At 34.0% G+C, this 24,307-nt stretch overlaps 1 protein-coding gene across 1 annotated transcript in view; it reads right to left on the bottom strand.

Moving 5' to 3' along the window:
* Nucleotides 1-9,920: 9,920 nt before the first annotated feature.
* Nucleotides 9,921-24,307, bottom strand: part of LOC142334678 (structural maintenance of chromosomes protein 4-like) — a 77,048-nt gene continuing 62,661 nt past the window's right edge. The window contains exons 17-21 of the mRNA XM_075382900.1: nt 22,430-22,574; nt 13,923-14,096; nt 13,301-13,710; nt 10,780-10,963; nt 9,921-10,451 (exon numbers count right to left, since the gene is read on the bottom strand). Coding sequence (XP_075239015.1) covers nt 10,185-10,451; nt 10,780-10,963; nt 13,301-13,710; nt 13,923-14,096; nt 22,430-22,574 — 1,180 coding nt within the window. The 3' untranslated portion in view covers nt 9,921-10,184. The remainder of the gene's footprint in view (nt 10,452-10,779; nt 10,964-13,300; nt 13,711-13,922; nt 14,097-22,429; nt 22,575-24,307) is intronic.

Genomic DNA, 24,307 nt, shown 5'->3' with positions numbered 1-24,307 from the left:
TATATATCCGAATTCATCTTCATGTTATTGTCTTCGTGCAATTAGTTTATTCTGGTATTTACCTTCACGTGTTGCGTGATTGGCAAAGCCACTTCGTTGATCCATGGTAGGATGTAGCCAAGCAGTAATAGTTAGTTGCAAGCAGTTATATCTGGAATTGCGTATATTCAATATTGATTTAGAGTTCTTGAGATCGGGGGGTAAATCTATATAACTACCAATAGATGCTTTAGTTGGTTCAATATTTGTCTGAATACTTCATAATCCGAGAAACTCAAAGTCATAGCCATAAACCTCATATGTTTCCTTTTCAAAGCTTAACCATTGTGTGAAGTCTCCATTTCCATATATTGCGTTATTAATAATATAGTCAGTGTTGAAAAATATTTTAGTTGTTTTAACTTCTTCTTTGGTTCTCTTTTTATATTCACACTCATCTGTGATCTTATACTTTCAACTCTTAACTTTTCTATACTGGTAAAAGTTTTTAATTTCTTCTAAAGAGTTATTAATGGCTTCGTCTATGTCTTCAATGTAATTTCCAGCTTTATCAGTAATATAAAACTCTCTCATGTTCCGGCTAGAGTTTATATCAAAGTATTCTGTGTTTTCTAGATACTTGCGATTATGACTATAAGAATGAGTAGTTCTTGACTATTTTCTTCAGTAACTACTCATTCATATATAAGAATGAGACTAATTTATTCCTAAATTCTTCATGACATTCTTTACACTCATACTTAATTCTGGTGTAGATATTATTATCACCATGGGTCTTTGACAATCCGCGAAGCGGTTTCACCGATGTTTCACTATCAGTTTTACTTTTAGCTTTAGTTTCAGTTTTAGTTTTAATAGTATCCTTAGTTTTATCTTTAGGTTTGAGAATATAATCATCTTCATCTGTATTATACAGCCTCTCCAAGATTTCATTTTCCACTTCGTACTCATACTCCTTTCTCGCCCTGTTTAAGTGTTCATCGCTTAAATTGTTTGACAAATTGTTTCCGTGTTTCAAAGGCCAAATCACAAATTTAACAAAAGTTTGCGTTTTCTACTTTAGACATCTTTATTTCTATAGACAAAAATTCATTTTTGAAAACATACAAATTAAAAATGTCTACATCAGTAAAATGTGGTGGTTGTAAAGATAAATCATGGAGAAAATGTTGTGATAAATGTTTAGATAGTTTATTTGAATGTTATATCTGTAAGGGTTACTTCAAGAATAGAGATTATATTAATCATATGAATATACATAGGTAGTAGTTGCTTAGATATATCTAGCATTTCATCATATAATCCATCTTGACCAGCTTTTGTTTCTAATATTAATAATTCTAATCTTTCTACTAAACCATTTAGATGGCAACTTTGTTGTTTGCTGGGGTCAGTCTTAGTAAGACCACTAGCTTCTATTTGTTTATCAGTCTCATAATCAGTTTTTTCTTCTTCTTCTTCTTCTTCTTTTTCTACCCCTTGCTCATAGTCACTAGTATCACGATTATATAAAAATTCATCACTGGAGGTTGGTATTGATATAACACGAGAAGTTTGTTCACCGATCCGTGAAACGGCTTCACCGATACTAGCAAACATTCTTCTTATAAACTTTGATCTATTACTTTTAGTATCTCCTCTTTGTTTATAACCAATATCCCTTAGAAATTGTTTTATTTTGTTTTCATCACCTTTTATATCTCTTTCGTTTACATCTTTTTTAGTAATAAATATAGCAAAGCCCTTAGAAAAATCATAGACTTTACCTTTCATTTCTATACCATCAGGGACTAGAGATACATCTACACCATTTATTTTGAGTTTGTTTGAATTTGGATCAACTGGTATTAATTTGAATTGTTTATTCATTGTCTACAGTAAATGTTTTACCTCTATCATCTTTTATTTTACAGGTGAAATAGATGAGAGTGATAAAAGAGTAGCTCTATCATGAAGAAAGCTACTTTGTCTGTGTCTTTGGTGCTCCACACTCTTTAAAGTATTAATATTGTCCTCGAGTGCTGCTAATGTTTGGTTTTGAGGAGCTTGCATTGCTTCATTATCAGTGAAACTGCATTGTAGTTTGGCTAGTAATGCATCACTGTTTACATTTAAAGTTTTAGTTACTGGAACAAATAACTCTTTTATTTCACCATAATTTTCTTCTTGTTTTAATTTATCTTCTAATCTATTTCTTCTGTTTTGTTTTTCTAGAGTGTTTAATTTTATAAGTGTTTCTAGTTTAGTCATTTTTTTATGGTTATAATAAATCATTATATAGTGTAAAAGCAGCTTCAATTAACTTTCTATCATCATTAATGGTTAGTTCTAGAATATTACTAACCAATAGGTCTTTGTCTCCATCTAATGATGCTTTCTTAATCAGGGAACCTGTTTCCCAGATTTTATTTATTAAATCTTTTTTGAATAGATATAGATTCTCATCATGAGGATAGCTTTTAATGTTATTTACATAAAATCTTTTATCATCAAATGTGTTGACACTAATCTTACTTGTTTTTGTTGTTGTCATGTTATCACCAACTTTTCGTATTCTGCATTTATCTACAGTTCTCTCTGTGTTATACATTAGTGCATTATAATATTCTTCATGTTTATTATTGTTACAATTCTTTATTCCTTTCTCTTTAGTTTTACTCGGGTAGTCTTTGAAGCTATATGTCTTTGGTGTTAGTGCCACAATTTCTTCTATGACATTACTTCCCATTTGATGTTTGAATTTACCAGGGATTTATTATTAGTTTTGATTGGGAAATCCAGATTGGACAGATCCATGTGCTCGTCACTAACTTTACCTTCAGTATAACTCAATACAAAACTATCAGTATCCATATAGTGGAGTTGTAGATCTTTGAGTGATGGTTGAAGAATATTATAGAATACATCATACATGTGTAATTTTTTTAAGTTTAAGACAGTAACACCTACATATACTGGAGAATCATATTCTATTTTTTTCTTTATTGGCTATAATCCTTATATCCATTTATTTTCTTAAATGTTGGTTTACTTATACTTTTAATTATCTTTTCTTCATCATGTAATAACTTACTTTGAAGGAAGTGTAGGGGATTCATGTACATTCTTCCATATAGTGAATTGATCATTAATTTCCTTACATCCTTTTCTGCTTCAGTTTTAGCTGTTGCTCTTTTATTAGTATTGTTTTTTATATAATCTATACATATATAATCTTGTTTAAATTAATTACTCTATGTATTTTAGTTACTTTTACACCCACTTTAACATAGAACTTTAACATCTTATAATGAGTCATGTATTCTGTTTTGTTTTTTTTGGTCTAAGATTAATTTCTCTGTTTTTGTTTTGCCTTTCTCTTTCTCGGTATCCCAATTCATTATCCTTTATTTTTCTCTTATCGGGCATTAATGCTAATTGCTCTGTTCTATCTTTACAAATATTAGTATAATCAATATCACAAACTATATAGTAAACGTGATAAATATCATCTGGATTTTTTAATATATAATCTAGAGATGTAGTAGTAAACTTGAAATCCTTATAAGGTAGCTTCTGCATCATTGCACAGCCATATAGGTTGTTTGCATCAATGCACCAGATTTTTGTGTTACGGGACTTCATCCCTGTATCACCGTTGTTGACTATCCTGTCTCCCATTATACCGCATATGCCTCCTCTCTTTGCTTTAACAAAATCATCTAGCATTTGTTTATCTTGTAATGTATCTAATGAAACACCACTTGACATTAACCAACAATCAGAACTATAACCCGGGAGACTTACATAGTGTAGGGGATTGAGCTTGAATTTTTTCAAACTTAGTTTAACATATTCATTCATGCAGTAGTCTAATATTTCCACATCATTTTGTAAATACTCTATAGTTAGATCTTTACCAGTTTTATGACTTTTGTCTTTATTAAAGATATCTACTTCTTCTTGTGTTGGTAATTTATTCGAGATAGAGGATTTGAAGTCTTCTATTTTTAGATTACCTATAACTTCTTGGTGGGTGTCTAAACCAAAATATTCATATGGATATAATGTTTTAGTTTTACACACGTATATCTTTGCCATTTTATCTGGAGGCATAGCTAAGAAGTTATAACTATCTAAGAATTTAAGACAACCAATGCTAAACATCTTAGACTTACCAGCAGCTAGTGGTATGTTATCTACTTTTCTTTTATCATTATTCTGCTTAATAAATTCACTGTGTAGTAGGTTGAAGTCATAGCCAGAGCCATTGTGAAATTTTACAGGAATGCAGCTTTGGTGTGTGTACCTCAGATCACTTATTCTACATGCTGGTCCTCTATATTTACCAGTTTCATGACAATGATTTCTTAATTTATTAATACATGTTTTACGGCAGATATGACAAGTGTTATTAATTTCATGATATAATTTATCTTCTTCATTAAATATCATTTGTTTGTTGCGCTTGAAGTTATTCTCAGTTTCTATTTCTATTAGATCACTGGTAAATCTTTTGATACAATCAAGACCGAATTAGTATTTGAAATTACACTGCCAGATTTAACCAACACTTATTGGTATGTGTTCAGCTATTACATATTTGCTAGTTGAGGTCGAGACGTTGGTGACACAACATTCTATATCAGCAGTTATAATATTTTTAATATTCTGACGTTTGTGTTCATTTATAACTGTAATTTTCTTCTTAGGACAAACAACTTCGGGTTTGAAAGAGTGGCTGCATTCATGTTTGTCGTATTTAATTTGTGAATCAAACCAATTTGTACATCTATCACAATAATAATTTTTATTGTTATTTTTATTTGGTCGTTCTAACAAGGTTTCTATGTTTTCAATTAGAGCACAGTGCTATGCAGTACCGTCTCCCCAAACCAATATTCTGACATCTTTTCTATTTTTATCAAAATCATCCACTGGTTTTAACAATTCTACTTTACCCCCACCACAAGGTGTGTATATCCAAATATTAATATCGTACAATTTTTGTATTCTTGATATATATCCGAATTCATCTTCATGTTATTGTCTTCGTGCAATTAGTTTATTCTGGTATTTACCTTCACGTGTTGCGTGATTGGCAAAGCCACTTCGTTGATCCATGGTAGGATGTAGCCAAGCAGTAATAGTTAGTTGCAAGCAGTTATATCTGGAATTGCGTATATTCAATATTGATTTAGAGTTCTTGAGATCGGGGGGTAAATCTATATAACTACCAATAGATGCTTTAGTTGGTTCAATATTTGTCTGAATACTTCATAATCCGAGAAACTCAAAGTCATAGCCATAAACCTCATATGTTTCCTTTTCAAAGCTTAACCATTGTGTGAAGTCTCCATTTCCATATATTGCGTTATTAATAATATAGTCAGTGTTGAAAAATATTTTAGTTGTTTTAACTTCTTCTTTGGTTCTCTTTTTATATTCACACTCATCTGTGATCTTATACTTTCAACTCTTAACTTTTCTATACTGGTAAAAGTTTTTAATTTCTTCTAAAGAGTTATTAATGGCTTCGTCTATGTCTTCAATGTAATTTCCAGCTTTATCAGTAATATAAAACTCTCTCATGTTCCGGCTAGAGTTTATATCAAAGTATTCTGTGTTTTCTAGATACTTGCGATTATGACTATAAGAATGAGTAGTTCTTGACTATTTTCTTCAGTAACTACTCATTCATATATAAGAATGAGACTAATTTATTCCTAAATTCTTCATGACATTCTTTACACTCATACTTAATTCTGGTGTAGATATTATTATCACCATGGGTCTTTGACAATCCGCGAAGCGGTTTCACCGATGTTTCACTATCAGTTTTACTTTTAGCTTTAGTTTCAGTTTTAGTTTTAATAGTATCCTTAGTTTTATCTTTAGGTTTGAGAATATAATCATCTTCATCTGTATTATACAGCCTCTCCAAGATTTCATTTTCCACTTCGTACTCATACTCCTTTCTCGCCCTGTTTAAGTGTTCATCGCTTAAATTGTTTGACAAATTGTTTCCGTGTTTCAAAGGCCAAATCACAAATTTAACAAAAGTTTGCGTTTTCTACTTTAGACATCTTTATTTCTATAGACAAAAATTCATTTTTGAAAACATACAAATTAAAAATGTCTACATCAGTAAAATGTGGTGGTTGTAAAGATAAATCATGGAGAAAATGTTGTGATAAATGTTTAGATAGTTTATTTGAATGTTATATCTGTAAGGGTTACTTCAAGAATAGAGATTATATTAATCATATGAATATACATTATAATGATCCTAGTCTATATAAAACTTGTATTATGTGTAATGAAAATCAACACATCAGCGGATTTAGATTTTAAAATTTTCAGTGTAGATTATGTATTTATTTACATAGATATAGATATACACATACCAAAGATAGATTCGAAGAATATGCTGAAAGATTTAACAAAGTGTGAAAAAACGAAAAAGTGGTGAATTTGCAAACGAGCTTATTATTATTTTCTAGAATTAAAACATTTCGTAATTTAATGTTAGACATAGAGTGAATATGTAGTAGTGTATAAAACAAGGAAACCAGTTATCAGTAAAATTTGGCCCGATTTGACACGCGCGATTAGCGTATGGAGAAAGGGTCAAATTTTGCTGGTGGCTGGTTTCCTTGTTTTATCCACTACTGTCTACAGGGGCCATCCGGTAATCCAAATTCAAGCCTAAAATTTTCGTGGCTCAAAGTGATTGATAAACAGGGAACATGACAATAATTCTCAGAAAATTGCAGAAACTTCAATTTTTCTCAAAAATTGCAGAAACTTGGTACAGGCAATTGACCTTAACAACCATACAGTAACATATTATCAAGCTTTAGAGGAAGAATATAATCAGACCTTGACGCTAGGTTGAGAAAAACTGACCAGAAGACAAAACAGCTGAAAAAATTGAAGACGTTTTTGTAATTTTTGGTGTTTATGGTTGAAGTACTAAGCTATATAGCTCTTAAAGACCAATGATAAAGACTTCAAAACTAATCAAACAACAAACTCGAGAAATGACCAAAAAACGTGAAAAATTGCAACATTTTTGGCCGAAAAACAATGGCTTTTTAAACTTGTCTCAAGTCATTTCCAGCACTTGCACCACTCTACGCATTTAAAGGACTACTATTACTTGCTTTGAGCCTCCAATGAAACCTGATGCCCAACAGGCCTTACTTGTTAATCTCGGTTTTAGAGTCATTGATCGTGTATGTAAAAACATCTTACAAAAGAAGACCGGGCCCCTATACAATCGAGTTCTTGGATTTTAGAAAACAATCACAAGAATTCCGGAAACAGAAAACTAGTACCTACCTAAAGTACTCATGAAGATTTTTGAAAATAATGAAATAATATCATGATTAAAAACTCAGATCTTTTTGCATCCCCCCCTCCAAATAAAAGAAGCGGTCAGTACAGAGTAAAGTGTTATGTTTAAATAGGCACGTGCGTCGGGGGGTACGAATAATGTGCACCTACTAAGCTGGAAGCAAATGACAAATACCCAAAATCTATAAAGCTATTGAACTAGAAAAATTACGTATTTTATTTTATATTACAAGGTCATAAAAAAATTTTGATTTAGGAAAAAAAGGGTATTAAAATGCTTCCTCTATTGTATTAAAATCAAAACAATAGAAAAGTCATAATAAGCTAGTAAACCAATCAAAGAATATAGAAAAAACAAAAAAACTGCACAAAATTAACAAAAACAGTTGAAATTATCAATTTTTATCTTGTTTTTCAGAAAAAAATCATTTTTTGACAACAAGAAGCTGTACTCACTTGGTATTTAAAAACGCTGTAAGTAAGAGGCGCCTTTTCAAATCTCATTTAAGGCGGTTAAACAAAGTAATTAGCGAAAAATGGCTAAATTTCGCCTATAAGTGCGCAAAATTAAAATAGCTTTAAAAAACCTCCTAATTGGCATAAAATTTATTTTGATTACCAGAAACCTTCAAGCCACAACCAAAATGACCCTAAAAATACAATACCGCAATCGAAGTTTTAAACCATAATTAAGAAAAAACTGTTTTAAAAAGTTCACACAAAAAAATTTCACTCCCTTCTGAATTTTTTCACAACCAATTTTGCGCTCTCTTCAAGAAAGCGGTATGAACAACAACAATTATCTTTTTGCTCCACTCCTCATTTTTGTTCAGCAACAAACCACTTTCACACATTCACTTGACATTTTCTCTTCGAATTAAAGTGACGAAAAGTCAATTTCAAAGTGAGGAAGTCATTTTTGAGAGTGAGGTAAGTCACAAGTGACCAAAAACTTAATCACATAATTCAACAAAAAACTCGCTCCAATAAAAGTCAAAAATGAAGTCACGCACGCAATTCAGTTTAAATGGCATGAACGAAAGACTAAAAAGCAGATTTAAGTGGTTGTGAGGTCATATGTTCGTAACAAAAACTCGACGAAAAAACAAATAAAGGCCCATAATAGCCTGAGCTATCGCTGTGCGGCAATTAAAATTTTTTGGAAACCAAGAGAAGGCAAATGATGGCCTCAGCTATCGCTGAGCGGCTATTAATAAAAATACTATTTGCTTCAGATGTTCAAAAAGGCTTCAAAATGCACTTACTAGCATTACTATTAGGTCAACCTGCTGCAAAGAAGAGAGAGTGGTTTTCTGTTCATGTCACATTTTTGTCAGCAACTGCTCGAAAGGTAAGTGAAAAATTTTTGCTAAACCAGCGAATTTTGTGTTTACGGGTGGCATTTTCAAAGCCTTTTTTATGCTTAAACACCTTTTTCAATTAAAGATGCTCGTCTCGGTTATCTAAAAATGTTCAAGTGTAAGCTAAAAATATGGGCAAATAATTTTGAATAATTTTAGCCTAATGGTGTCTTTTTTAATGTTCGCCGAATAGAGTTGTCGCCTAATATCCTAGGCCCCCTGTTTTGAAAACACTCCAACAAAATTATCGATAGAAGACGCTTCAACACTCTCCTTCGAGTCGTAAAAAACGCAGCACCCCAATAAAATTCAAAGCGCTTAAATAATAGCTGTTGAGAGAACGAAAGTGGCTATTAAAAACTTAGACCAAAAATGAGACATACCCGGAAGATTGCCGGAAATTAGCAGCCGTTGATTCCAAGAAGCATGATTGGGATTGAAAGAATAGATATCGAAATAATTTTTGTAAAAAAAAAACATTTTTAAGTCCGATTTATTTTGGTGGCATTTCGTAGTTGAACATACTTCTGTTTCATAGAGAGAGGCTACATGGGCTACTATCAATACCAATAAGCATAAGAGATGGTAACTAAGACTTATAGGAACGACGTTCAAATAGCGGGCATCTAAAATTGGGCTTTATGGGTATATCCCGTTTCTATTTCTGACTTCAATGGTTGTTTCTATTTGACTCTGTTAATTTGACTTGCTTTGCTGAGCAACTGGTGTTCAAATTCACTTTTAGCAGAATGAGAGAAGAGAGAAACTAGCCTAGAGAAGTCAAAAAGATTTCACGCAAAATGCTGAAAAGGCGGCAAAATGGAAAAGAGAAACATTTTTTGTTCGACGAAGTAAAAACATAGCATGAGAAGTCCTGACGTACAATTCAAAAAATTTTCATTGACTAAACAGAAAAACCAGACCTAGAATGGACTATGAGTGAATTGAGAAAACCATTTTTTAAAAAATCAGATAAAAAAAATAAGAGAAAAACAGAAAATCAATGTCACAATGCAGCATGTGAACAAAAAAAAAACCACTACCGAGAAGCCGAATTTTTGTTCAGACACCATTTTCTCACTCTACTTTAAAATTAGAGCGAAAAGGGACTTCCTCTTCGAGTCGCATAAAAGACAGCGCCCCAATTTCCCAAAGTAAAAAAAATTAGGAGCGCTATAATAGCCGGCTGAGAAGATGAGGGCGGCTATTAATAACAATAAGTCGTAATAATACATTAAATTGGTGTCAAATTAAAGACAAAATTCAATACAGCAAAACTAAGTCAAAGCGCTGTTTCGCAATTTGAATCAACGCACAAAACACACAAAAGAGAACAAAGCTACAAATCACATCAACTCACTCAAACTTCAAATTAGAAATGAAAGTTTCAAAATCAACCTTCAGTCCTTCAAAATATTATTTGATCGGATAAACATTGGCATCAACCACACGTATTAAGTAGTTCTTCAGTTCTTTTTCACGTAACTAAGTTTCCATTGCCATTTCAGCAGCATTGTCTTCAACACTTTTACCATCGTTTTCTTTTCTCTTCTGCTCTTTTCGTGGTTCCTTGTTCGAGGAGACTCCCCTGCCACTAGTATGGTCGCATATGCTTTGCATAGTGGCCTTGTGATTGAGAGAAACACTCTTAGTTGAGTTGTTGGTCTTGTAGATACCAACCAGCTGGTCTGACAATTCGAACATTTGACTCCTCAGAGAAATTATAATAAATTGTGCGTCTGCAGTCCGACCCTGTCAACAACAATCACTCATAATTCTTCGCACTTCTCGAAGATTTCCCAAAAATCATCAAATTCCTTTTGAATCTGTACTGACTTTGCGACATTGAAAGATTGTATTGACAATTAGCCTTACGCATCAAAATATAAAACTAATTTCGCTAGCTTCCATTAATAAAGCTGAATTTTGCCTGTTCTAAGTTTACGCAGAGTTAATACGGTGCCGGTTACAAAGCAGTGCTCTATTAGAATGCATCGTCAACTATTATGTATGATTTACGAAGCTTTTTTTTCACCGTACTACTAAATCAGGAGAGACGTAGGAATGGCGTATTTAATACCTGAATGTAGTTGGAGATGATTGAGACGTTTTTGTAGTCGAGAGCAGCATCTATCTCGTCCATGAAGTAGAAGGGTGTGGGTTTGTAGTGATGCAGGGCGAACACCAGTGCTAGAGAGCTCAACGTCTTCTCACCACCAGACAAATTGCAAATATTCTTCCAACTCTTCTTCAGAGGACGCACACTGCAGCAGCAAAACTTTTTTGATTGAAAAATTCTGTCATTTTTACTACAAGAATCTGACACAAGAAATTTCACATTTCAATCTTGTCTCGCGATATTGCAAAGAACACAAAACTTAACCCACTAATTTGAAGGAATGCGCTCAGATAACTGGATGGGCTCTTCTTACTTCGAGAGGGACTTCAAACGATGGAATTGAGAATAAACGACTGAAAAATGAACGAAAAATATACGAATTGAAATGAAACTACATTTGGCGAAATAAATCGAGTTTTGTAACTATTCAAATCACGCAGAAATCGAAAAACATAGCTGGCAGATTGCCAGAAAATAGCCGCAATAGATTCGTAGATCGGCAGTCTAAAAAAACAGTAAAAAAGACAGACCAAAAAAATTCGTCTTTTCATTGAAGGCTGATATGTTATATTTTGATTAAAAATCTATGTAAAGTTATTGCTGCCTCTATTAGCTGATCTCAAATAACCTTCATTTAGAGTGATACACACCCATTTGACCTTATCTCTTTGAATTAAAGTAACATAGCCGGCAGATTGCCGGAATAGCTGCGAAAGAATAGACCTGGGTGCCATAAAATAGAGATAAAAACAGATACAGATCTAAATTGAAAAAAAATCGACGCCATCAAAAAAAAAATAGGCTAAAAAACATTCAGCGATAAATTAATAAAGCTTGTTAAAATTCATTCCACAGAAGCCTCTTATTAGGGACCTTTACTGCACATATGAATTCCTTTGACCTTAAAAAAATTCAAATTAAACTTAAGTTTTAAAGTGCAAAAGTCATTTTATTGAGTGAGGTAAGTCACGTATGATCAAAATCTAATCACGCAAATGACCTAAAAACTTTTGCTAAAGCGAGTGAGAAATGACGTCACGCGCGCAAATGCCGTTAGTGAGAGGAAGAAGTCATTCAGAAAATTTGACTTTTTCAGCTTTGCTGTGTGAACAAATGTAAAACGAAAAAAGAGCGTCAGACGACGAAACAAAAAACATAGCAGGACAAGTCCTGACGTACAATTCAAAGAATTTTCATTGACTAAACAGAAAACTAGACCTAGAACGGACTATGAATGGATTGGAAAAACCATTTAGAAAAAAATCCGATCTAAAAAATCGAAAAAACAGTAAAAATCAAAGTGAAGTTGCCGCATGTGAACAAAAAACCACTAGCGAGAAAGCGAATTTTTGTTCAAACACCGTTTTCTCACTCTACTTTAAAATTAGAGCGAAAAAAATTCACGCCGCAAAACCACTCGCTTTTTCGCTCCACTTCCTGTTTCGGCGTGACCAAAATCACTACTCCAATTTGACTTCAAAAATCATGAAAATGTGTGAACAGATCTTAAAAAAAAAAGACAGCGTCCCAATACAATTCAAATTCTTTGAATTGTAAAAAACCAAGAGCACCACAATATAGCTACGCTCAGCTTACAGCTTCGCAGCAATAAAATAAAAGTCAATTTCAAAGTGAGGAAGTCATTTTTGAGAGTGAGGTAAGTCAAGTGTGACCAAAAATTTAATCACGCGAATGAACAAAAAAACTCGCTCCAATAAGAGCGAAAAATGACGTCACACATGCAATTCAGTTAAAATTGCATGAACGAATGAACAAAAAGTGGCTGTGACGTCATATGGTCGTAACAAAAATCATGACGACGAAATAAAAAAACATAGCAGGACAAGTCCTGACGTACAATTCAAAGAATTTTCATTGACTAGAAAAACTAGACCTAAAACGGACTATGAATGGATTGGAAAAACCATTTAGAAAAAAATCCGATCCAAAAAATCGAAAAAACAGTAAAAATCAAAGTGAAATTGCCGCATGTGAACAAAAAACCACTAGCGAGAAAGCGAATTTTTGTTCAAACACCGTTTTCTCACTCTACTTTAAATTTAGAGCGAAAAAATTTCACGCCGCAAACCCACTCGCTTTTTCGCTCCATTTCCTGTTTCGGCGTGACCAAAATCACTACTCCAATTTGACTTCAAAAATCATGAAAATGTGTGAACAGATCTTAAAAAAAAAGACAGCGCCCCAATACAATTCAAATTCTTTGAATTGTAAAAAACCAAGAGAAGGCCAATTATAGCCCCAGCTATCGCTGTGCGGCTAATAATCAGATCACGCAGGACTCAAAAATGCGAAACTGGGTAAAATTAAACGTCTGTTATGTACAAAACAATGTATATTGAGCCGCATAGTACAAATATTTTCAACCAGATTTATACTATTATTTTGAGCTCGCTGTTACGCTTCAATCCAAACATTGCCATGATTTTCTGCACTTTTGCCTAAAAACTTTTGTGGATCTAACCTGAATACCACACCCTCTGAGAAGGGGTCCAGACTGTCCACCAATTCCAGTTCCGCATCTCCTCCAAGTGTGATCATCTGGTACATCTCTTTTAGCTTCTTCACAATCACACTCAGCCCAGTCATGAACTCCCCCTGACGCCTCGTCTTCAGACCACTCAACTCCGACTTCTTCTCATCCCTGGATGACGTCATCTTGTCCAGCTCATCCACTCGTTCCATATACTGTGCAAACTTCTTCCTGAAAGCCACGATTGAAGCCAAGTTGGGTTTCATGGACTTGAGAGCAGACTCGCTACTCTCCAAGTCTTCCTTCAGAGCATTGACGTTCACATTAACAAGCTCCTCTTCGCTGAATGTTTGCAGTTCACACGCCTCACAGTCCTCCACGTTGAGTCGTAACCCGGCAATCTAAACACCAATATGATCGTTAACAAACATACAAAAGTTGCAAGTAGATTAAGGAAAGTTTCTTCAACGGGAGTGATACAGGAAACTCTAATGAGAAGTACTCTAACAAAAGAGGAAAATTAACAAATTCAATAATAGTCTGCTATGAGTCGGCTCTTTATTAACTGCTATTCATCAATCACACTGTGATCATAAATAAGCTGCTTCATCACCTGTTTGTTATAGCTGACTACTTGAGCAGCTTTGTCCTTCACTTTGGCTGCCAATTCGTCACACTGGTGCTGCAAAGCCAGATTGGCCTGTTTGACCTCGTCCAGTCCTTTCCCGATTTGAGCGATTTCTTTGTTGAAGCCATCAATACATTTCTCTAATTCTTTCTGTTCCACCTAAAAAGAGAAAAACGTTATTTACAATTGGAGAATTTTTGAGACGATCATATTTTGAGAGTTCACGAAAGAAAAAATTTATTAAAGCCGGACAAAATTTCAGCTGAATCACTTTGATATCAATTTTCCTCTACATTGGGGGGGGGGGGGGGGGTCGACTTCACGGTGTCAGGACAATTTACTCAAATCCATTTTACCCAACCTGCCACTTTACCCAATGCCAACATTAATTTACCCTATTGCTAAAATTACCAGAAGACTAATTAACCAACTATATCATTAACTGGCCCGTGGGACTTGATATGAAACCATCAACACGAATATGGGGTTGTAAATGAGTACAAAATAAAATTGCCCGCGGGACTTGATATGAAGGTATCACAACCGATCATATTTTGAGAGTTCACGAAAGAAAAAATTTTTTCAAGCCAGACAAAATTTCAGCTGAATCACTTTGATATCAATTTTCCTCTACATTGGGGGGGGGGGGGGTCGACTTCACGGTGTCAGGACAATTTACTCAAATCCATTTGACCCAAACTGCCATTTGACCCAATGCCAACATTAATTTACCCTATTGTTAAAATTACCAGAAGACTAATTAACCAACTATATCATTAACTGGCCCGTGGGACTTGATATGAAACTATCAACACGAATATGGGGTTGTAAAAGAGTACAAAATGAAATTTCCCGCGGGATTGATATGAAGGTATCACAACCGATCATGGGGTTATAAAAGGGTACATAATTAAATGGCCCATGGGACTTGATATGAAACTATCACAACGAACATGGGGTTATAAAAGGTAAATAATCTAAAGGCCCGTGGGACTTGATGCAACTATCACAACGAACATGGTGTTATAAATAGATACATAACTAAATGGCCCGTGGGACCAGCTAAGAAACCATTACAACGAACATGGGGTTACAAATGAGTACATAATTCAATGGCCCGTGGAAATGGATATGAAACGATCACAACGAAAATGGGGTCACAGGTGGGTACATAATTAAATGGCCCGTGGGATTTGATATCATAACGAACATGGGGTTATAAATGGGTACATAACTAAATGGCCCGTGGGACTTGCTATGAAACTATCACGACGAACATGGGGTTATAAAATGGGTACAATATTAAATTGCCCGGGGGACTTGCTAAGAAACTATCACAACGAACATGGGGTTTCAAAAGGGTACGTAATTAAATGGCCCGTGAGACTTGATATGAAACGATCACAACGAAAATGGGGTCACAGGTGGGTACATAATTAAATGGCCCGTGGGATTTGATATCACAACGAACATGGGGTTATAAATGGGTACATAACTAAATGGCCCGTGGGACTTGCTATGAAACTATCACGACGAACATGGGGTTATAAAATGGGTACAATATTAAATTGCCCGTGGGACTTGCTAAGAAAATATAACAACGAACATGGGGTGTCAAAAGGGTAGGTAATTAAATGGCCCGTGAGACTTGATATGAAACGATCACAACGAAAATGGGGTCACAGGTGAGTACATGATTAAATGGCCCGTGGGATTTGATATCACAACGAACATGGGGTTATAAATGGGTACATAACTAAATGGCCCGTGGGACTTGCTATGAAATTATCACAACGAACATGGGGTTATAAAATGGTTACATAGATAAATGGCCCGTGGGACTTCATATGAAATTATCCCAACCGAACCTCGGATAATTGAACAAAGATCAAAAAGCATGAGCATTTTGTAAGTTGCCATTAGGTACGATGTCATTGGTTAAAATGGAATTGGGTAAAAAAAAGAATTGGGTAAATTATCATGTAATCTGATTTCGCGACACGAAACAGCCACTAAACAGTGAAACGAAAGTATTTAATATTTGCTTTGAGCTTGTACAGAATATGGGACAAGAAAATATACATAAAATTCCAGTTAAAAAAAACCCTAGAAAAAAATATAGCCGGCAGATTGCAGGAAAATAGCCGCGATAGACAATTGGGGCCTGCCATGAATTGAAACAACTAAAGAGATTAGATAGACAGATCCACCACTAGTCCTTTAATAGACCACTAGACTTTTTGGGTTAGCTTTGGACTGTCATTTTTAGGAGGCACATAAGCTCTATAAGGAGAAATCCCTAATAGGGCTTTTCAAAATTAGAATCTTTTCCGTTTGCGCCCCCACAGCTTAGTTGGCGCATATTATTTGCACACCCCCCCCCCCCCCCCCAGATGCACGTGCAAAATTTGGAGGGGGGCACAAACGGAAAAGATCCCACAATTAATATTCGAAATCAAAAACTCAAGACTAATATTCAAGAATTAGGGCATATGTTTGGCACTACATAGATGCACACTATTGACCTTTAATAAATAAATGTTCATCAAATTTAAAGTTCTATAAGTGACTTCAGAAGTCATTTTTTTCAGTGAGGTAAGTCATTGAAAAAGTCAATTCCAAGAACTCAGGGTAAGACGAAACAAAAATCTGTTAGACGAAGTAAAAAAACATAGCAGGACAATTCCTGAAATACAATTCAAAGAATTGAATGAAAAACTTAGAAGTACTCTATCTGACCAGCGGAGCAATTGAACAATTCCAGCCAAAACACAAACCAAAATAATCATCAACAAACTGAGAAACAAACAATGAAACAAAAATATACTCATTGTTAAAACTATTGAAGCTTTTATCCCGAAGGCAAAAATTGGTCCCTTTTAATATACCTATTTCAAAATATGTTCAAAATCAATTTCTATTTCTGAAAGCGATCCAGCATTAAATCTGCAATACCTGGAAAAAATTTATTGGCCCTTGAAGATCGATTAACTCAAAAATGACCAAAAAATTCAAAAAAAAAGAAATCCCTTGCAGATTTTAGCAATATATTGCTGAAAATCGTGAAATTAAAATATCCTCCGAATCAATTCCGTGAATCTAGAGGCTATCCAGTAACCCAATTCAAAGCCTTAAAAAATTCATTGACTCAAAGACCGATAGGCAATAAATATTAGAAATTCAAATTTCAAAAAAGAGAAATTCGTTCTATTAAAATGTTGAGAACCATTCCATTGCCCCCAGCAACTATTTTATAACATACTATAAAACCTTGGATTAGTTTACCTGGCTACTGAGGTAAAAAAAACTGAATAAAAGACAACTGTTTTGAAAAAAACTTGAAATTGCAGATTTCATCAAAAAAATGCACAAAATTGAGAGATAAAAAATTGAAAACCAATCCATTGTTAGTAGAAACTATGCAGTGCCCTATTATCCAACCTTAAATGCAATTCGCTGGCCTCTGAAGCTGGAAAAACTCATAAATTGACAAAAATTTTCAAAAAGCTTGAAAAAAATTGCAAATTAGTATCATTATGCGTGTTTGTGTTTGTAGTACCAAAACATATAGCTCCAAAAATGGTCAAACCAAAAAATATAGTCTTGAGATATTCCTTCATCTGCTTTTAAAAACTTCAAACTAAGTCCAATCAAACAAAAACCAAAAAAAACATGAAAAGTTGCAGCACTGTGAGCCCAAAAACTCGTAAAAATGATCTTTTAACCCTAAATTAATCCCATCCCAGCAGCTGCGCAACTCTAAGCACTTGAAGGAACACTAAAGCCTACTTTGCGGCCTCTAACGAAACTCAATGCCCGCTGGGTTTTATCTGTTTATCCCGATTTGAAAGAACAAAGTAATTGAAAAATGTGTGAACACATCTTAATAAAAACGTAGCCGGAAGAATTCCGGACACGACTCGAAGGAGAACAATGCCCATACTTATAACTAAACAATTGAACAACTATTTTGAACCCCGAATCTCCACAAATTCCATAAAAAATTAAAGGAAGAATAGAAACGGCTTTCAAAAACAAATTGAACAAAAAACTTGAAAAACTTAAGTTTATTAATTTGAGTTTTTTATAGTACAAGGAAACACAAAGCCGTATAAAGTTCCCTTGCTATTAGAGCAATTAAAAGCTCGCAAAACAATGGGCAAATAATAATAGGCTAAGAAATTTGTTCAAGATTAAAAAAGAAAAACTTAAAAAGAAAAATTGTTTTAAAACTTCAATTTTTCTGTCATTTTTCTTAAGTAAAAAAATGATTTATACAAAAACTTTATTTAATTGGTATCTGAAAATTCCTTAAGTAACAAGCTTCTATCCAATTCCCACTTAAAGCATTAAAACAAAAAAAAACAGGCAAAAAATCATTAAATTTCGTCTGAAAATCAGCAAAACTGATCAAAAATCTCCAAATTAGCATAAAACATATTAACTACATATTAACATAAAACCTTTAATTCCTATCAAAACAAGCCTAACAAAAATACAATATCATAATCAAACCTCATAACAATCAAAAGTTGCAAACAGAGCCGGCAGATTGCCGGAAAATAGCCGCGATAGACGCTTGGGGCCTGCCATGAATTGAAACAACTGAAGAGATTAGATACTAAGATCAAACACTAGTCCTTTCATCTTTTCATAGACCACTAGACTTTTTGGGTTAGCTCTGAACTGTCATTTTTATGGGACACATAAGCTCTATAAGGAGAAAGCCCTAAAAGGGCTTTTCAAAATTAGAATCTTTTCCGTTTGTGACCCCTCAGCTTAGTGTGCGCATATTGTTTGCACCCCTCAGAAGCACGTGCAAAATTTTTTACATAATGACTTACTATGTAACGGCACCTGCTCTGTAACTGGGGGCGCATAACGTGATGAGTGCACAAACGGAGAAGATCCCAATATTAATATTCGAAATCAAAAAATCAAGACAAATAATCAAGAATTAGGGCATATCTTTGGCACTACTTAGATGCACACTATTGACCTTTAACAATTAATTGTTCAAAAAAAATTAAAGTTCCATAAGTGACATCAGAAGTCAATTTTTTCAGTGAGGTAAGTCATTGAAAAAGTCAATTCCAAGAAGTCAGGGTAAGACGAAACAAAAATCTGTTAGACGAAGTAAAAAAAAACATAGCAGGACAAGTCCTGAAATACAATTCAAAGAATTGAATGATAAACTTAGAAGTACTCTATCTGACAAGCAGAGCAATTGAACAATTCCAGCCAAAACACAAACCAAAATAATCATCAACAAACTGAGAAACAAACAATGAAACAAAAATATACTCATTTTTAGCTTTTATCCCGAAGGGATATATTATTGAAGCTTTCAAAAATATACTATTGAAGCTTTTATCCCGAAGGCAAAAATTGGTCCCTTTAAATATACCTATTTCAAAATATGTTCAAAATCAATTTCTATTTCTGAAAGCGGTCCAGTATTAAATCTGCAATACTTGAATAAAATCTACTGGTCCTTGAAGATCGATTAACTCAAAAATGACAAAAAATTTTAAAAAAGAAATCGATTGCAGAATTTAACAAAAGTTTGCTGAAAATTGTAAAATTAATATCTTCCGGATCAATTATGTGTCTCAAGAGGCTATCCAGTAACCTAATTCAAAGCCTTAAAAAATTCATTGGCTCAAAGACCGATAGGCAATAAATATTAGAAATTCAAATTTCAAAAAAGAAATTCGTTCTATTAAAATGTTGAGAACCATTCCATTGCCCCCAGCAACTATTTTATAACATACTATAAAACCTTGGATGAGTTTACCTGGCTACTGAAGTAAGAAAAACTGAAAAGACAAATGATCAAAGAATTTCAAAAACAGGAAAGGTTAAATTGTTGAAAACAAATCCATTGAAACTAAAAACCATGCAGTAACTTTAATCAGATCGCGGAATAGGTTTTCTGGCACTTGAGAATGGTCAAAGATCAAAAATTGAGAAATACTGGAGAAAAGCTTGAAAAAAATTGCAGATTTTATCAAAAAAAATGCACAAAATTGAGAAATAAAAACATTGAAAACCAATCCACTGTTAGTAGAAACAATGCAGTGCCCTATTATAAAACCTTAAATGAGATTCCCCGGCCCCTGAAGCTGCCAATACTCAAAAATTGACAAAAATTTTCAAAAAGCTTGAAAAAAATTGCAAAATAGTATCATTATGCGTGTTTGTGTTTGTAGTACCAAAACACATAACTCATAAAATGGTCACATCAAGTAAATTTGTCTTGAGAAATTCCTTCATCTGCTTATAAAAATTCAAACTAAGACTAATGAAACAAAAGACTAAAAAAAATCACAAAAAAACATGAAAAATTGCAGCATTGTCAGCTCAAAAACTCCTAAAAATGATCTTTTAACCTTAAATTAAGCCCATCCCAGCAGCTGCATAATTCTAAGCACTTGAAGGAACACTAAAGCCCACTTTAATGAAACTCGATGCCCATTGGGTTTTATCTGTTTATCCCGATTTGAAAGAACAAAGTCATTGAAAAATGTGTGAACACATCTTAATAAAAACGTAGCCGGAAGAATTCCGGACACGACTCGAAGGAGAACAATGCCCATACTTATAACTAAACAATTGAACAACTATTGTGAACCCCGAACCTCCACAAATTCCATAAAAAATTGAAGGAATAGAAACGGCTTTCAAAAACAAATTGAACAAAAAACTTGAAAAACTTAAGTTTCTTAACTTGAGTTTTTTTACAGTACAAGGAAACACAAAGCCGAATAAAGTTCCCTTGCTATTAGAGCAATTAAAAGCTCGCAAAACAATGGGCAAACAATAATAGGCTAAGAAAATTGTCTAAGATTAAAAAAAAGAAAAACTTGAAAAGAAAAATTGTTTTAAAATTTTAATTTTTCTGTCATTTTTCTTAAGAAAAAAATGATTTATAAAAAAAAACTTTATTTAATTGGTATCTGAAAATTCTTTAAGTAACAAACTTCTATCCAATTCCCACTTAAAGCATTAAAACAATAAAAAAACAGGCAAAAAATTATTAAATTTCGTCTAAAAATCAGCAAAACTGATAAAAAATCTCCAAATTAGCATTTAACTCAAATTAACTACTTTAAACCTTTAATTCTTATCAAAACAAGCCTAACAATAATTCAATATCATAATCAAACCTCATAACCACTAAAAATTGCGAACATAGCTAGCAGACTGCCGGAAAAGAGCCGCGATAGACGCTTGGGGCCTTCCATGAATTGAAACTACTAAAGAGATTAGATTAACAGATCGACCACCAGTCCTTTAATAGACCACTAGACTTTTTGGGTTAGCTTTGGACTGTCACTTTTAGGAGGCACATAAGCTCTAATAGGAGAAAGCCCTAATAGGGCTTCTCAAAACCAGGATCATTTCCGTTTCTGCCCCCTCACCTTAGTGGGCGCATATTATTTGCACCCCTCAGATGCACGTGCAATATTTTTTACATAAGGACTTAGTATGTAATCGCAACCGATTTGTAACTGGGGGGCGCATAAGGTACTGGGGGCACACACGGAGAAGATCCCAAAATTGATATTCGAAATCAAAAACTCAAGACTCTAATAATCAAGAATTAGGGCATATGTTTGGCACTACTTAGATGCACACTATTGACCTTTAACGAGTAAATGTTCATAAAATTTAAAGTTCCATAAGTGACTTCAGAAGTCATTTTTTTCAGTGAGGTAAGTCATTGAAAAAGTCAATTCCAAGAAGTCAGGGTAAGACGAAACAAAAGTCTGTTAGACGAAGTAAAAAAATTTAGGAGCGTTATAATAGCCGCCTGGAACTGAGGACGCGGCTATTAAAAAACTACTTTTAAAAAACGGCCGTGAACAAAAAAATTTGTTCGCTTAGAGAAAATTTTTTCACATCAAATTTTCACTCTCTCAAAAACAGCGGTTTGAACAAAAACCGCTCTCACTCTTTTCGCTCCGCTCTTCACTTTTGTTCACCAAATCACTCCAAATTTTTTCACGTGTTTCATTTCCCGCTTCAAAAATCACTCCAACTAAAGTGATTTAAAAAGGACTTCTCCAATACTTCTCTTCGAGTCGTATAAAACACAGCGCCACAATACAATTCAAATTCTTTGAATTGTAAAAAAAATTAGGAGCGCTATAATAGCCGCCTGGAATTGAGGACGCGGCTATTAAAAACAATTTTGCTGGATAGGACTTCTATCCAACATAATTGGTTTTTTTCGGACTTGACTATTTCGGACTTTCCACTTGACTATTAAAGAGATGCGCATTGAGCGCGTTTGGTCATGCCTCCTCGTTGGCTATGCCTTAGCGGCTCGTGGGACATATGAAACTATCACAACCCAAATTATCACGACCAAAATCAAATTTAAAATGGGGATTATGTCCGAGGGGGTTATTTTCTTTCTAAAATTAGGTGGGCTTTTTTCGTGGGTTTTCCCAGACCTATAGAATTCATCTAATTGGAAAACTAACCTGACACAGTTCTATATTCTGGAGTACTTGGTTCGCTTCTTTCTCACTCTGGAGCAGAAGTGCTTTCAGGTTGCTCTTCACTCCCGTAAGCCTTTCAATCTCTTGTTTGTTCTGCTCCACTTGAGACTGCATCTTCTTTAAAATTCTAAAATTAGCGTAAAATCAAGCCATTAATATATCGCCGTCAGCAATACACTTCGCATAGCACGGCCTACCACCATAAGGTGACAAAGGTAAAAGTTGTAATCTCTCAGTATGTACGTCTTTCGCACTATAGATCCAGTTAAGGGTTCTCTTGTGGATCTCAGTATATTTTATACTGTTACCTAGAGCGCTAATCCTTTCTTTCAAATGTTCCGATATTGATCTACGTCGCAGTCACAACTCCAATATTAATAACAAAGCCGGCAGATTGCCGGAATAGCTGCGAAAGACTAGACTTGCGTGCCTTATGATAGAGATAGAAACAGATACAGATATAAGTTGAAAAAGTTATCGACGCCGCTCAAAAAGCTATGTACAAAATTAAACGATAAATTAATAAAGCTTGCTAAAATTCATTGCGCAGAAGTCTTTTTATTAGGGACCCTTATTACACATATGAGTTCCTTTGACCTTAAACTAATTGAAAATAAACTTGAATTTTAAAGTGCAAAAGTCATTTTTTTGCGTGAGTAATGGTCACTTATGATCAAAATCTAATCACGCAAAAAACTTTGCTAGAGAGAGTGAGAAATGACGTCACGCGCGCAAAACCTGTTAGTGAGAGGAAGAAGTCATTCAGAAAATTTGACTATTCAGCTTTGCGATGTGAACAAATGCAAAACGAAAAAAGAGCATCAGACGACGAAACAAAAACACATAGCATCATAAATCCTGATGTACAATTCAAATTTTCATTGACTAAACAGAAAACTAGACCTAGAACGGACTATGAATGGATTGGGAAAACCATTTACAAAAAATCCGATCCGAAAAATCGAAAATATACCCGGCAGATTGCCGGAAAATAGCCGCCGTTGATTCCAATAAACATGATTGGGATTGAAAGAATAGAAGATATTGAAAAAAAAAGATTTTTTGTACGAAAACATTTTTTTAAGTCCCATTTATTTTGACGGCATTTCGTAGTTGATCATAATTCTTTTTCTTAGAGAGAGGCTACAGGGGCTACTACCAATATCAATAAGCATTAGAGATGGTAACTAATACTTATAGGAACGACGTTCAAATAGCGGGCATCTAAAATTGGGCTTTATGGGTATATCCCGTTTCTATTTCTGACTTCAATTTTTCATTCTGACTCTGTTAATTTGAATTGCTTTGCTGAGCAACTGATATTCAAAATCACCTTTAGCAGAATGAGAGAAGAGAGAAACTAGCCTAGAGAAGTCAAAGATTTCACGCAAAATGTTGAAAAAGCGGCAAAATGAGGTAAAGCGAAACATTTTTTTCGACGAAGTAAAAAAAAACATAGCAGGACAAGTCCTGAAATACAATTGAAAGAAATGAGAAAATAAGAATTACTCTACCTGACCTTTAGATCAATTCAACGATGCCAGCCATAACACAAACAAAATCATATCAGAAAATTGAGAAACAAATAATCAAACAAACTAAACAAATATATAATTATTGATAAAACTTTGAAGCTTTTACCCCTAAGGCAAAATTTGATCGTTTTAAATATACCTATTTCAAAACTATGTTCGAAACCAAATTGTGCTTCAGAAATTGATGTAGTATTATATCAGCAAGGCCTGAAAAATTCATTGGCCCTTGAAGATCGATTAAATCGAAAATTTTCAAAAATTAAAAAATGATATCAATTGAAATTTCAAGGAAATGTTGCTGAAAATCGTGATATTAAAATCTTAA

Source organism: Convolutriloba macropyga, chromosome 2 (assembly GCF_964194025.1).
Source record: "Convolutriloba macropyga chromosome 2, txConMacr16.3, whole genome shotgun sequence".
In the NCBI taxonomy this organism is placed as follows: domain Eukaryota; kingdom Metazoa; phylum Xenacoelomorpha; order Acoela; family Convolutidae; genus Convolutriloba; species Convolutriloba macropyga.
The sequence above is the reverse complement of the archived record's forward strand: the minus strand, read 5'-3'. Positions and strand labels throughout refer to the sequence as shown.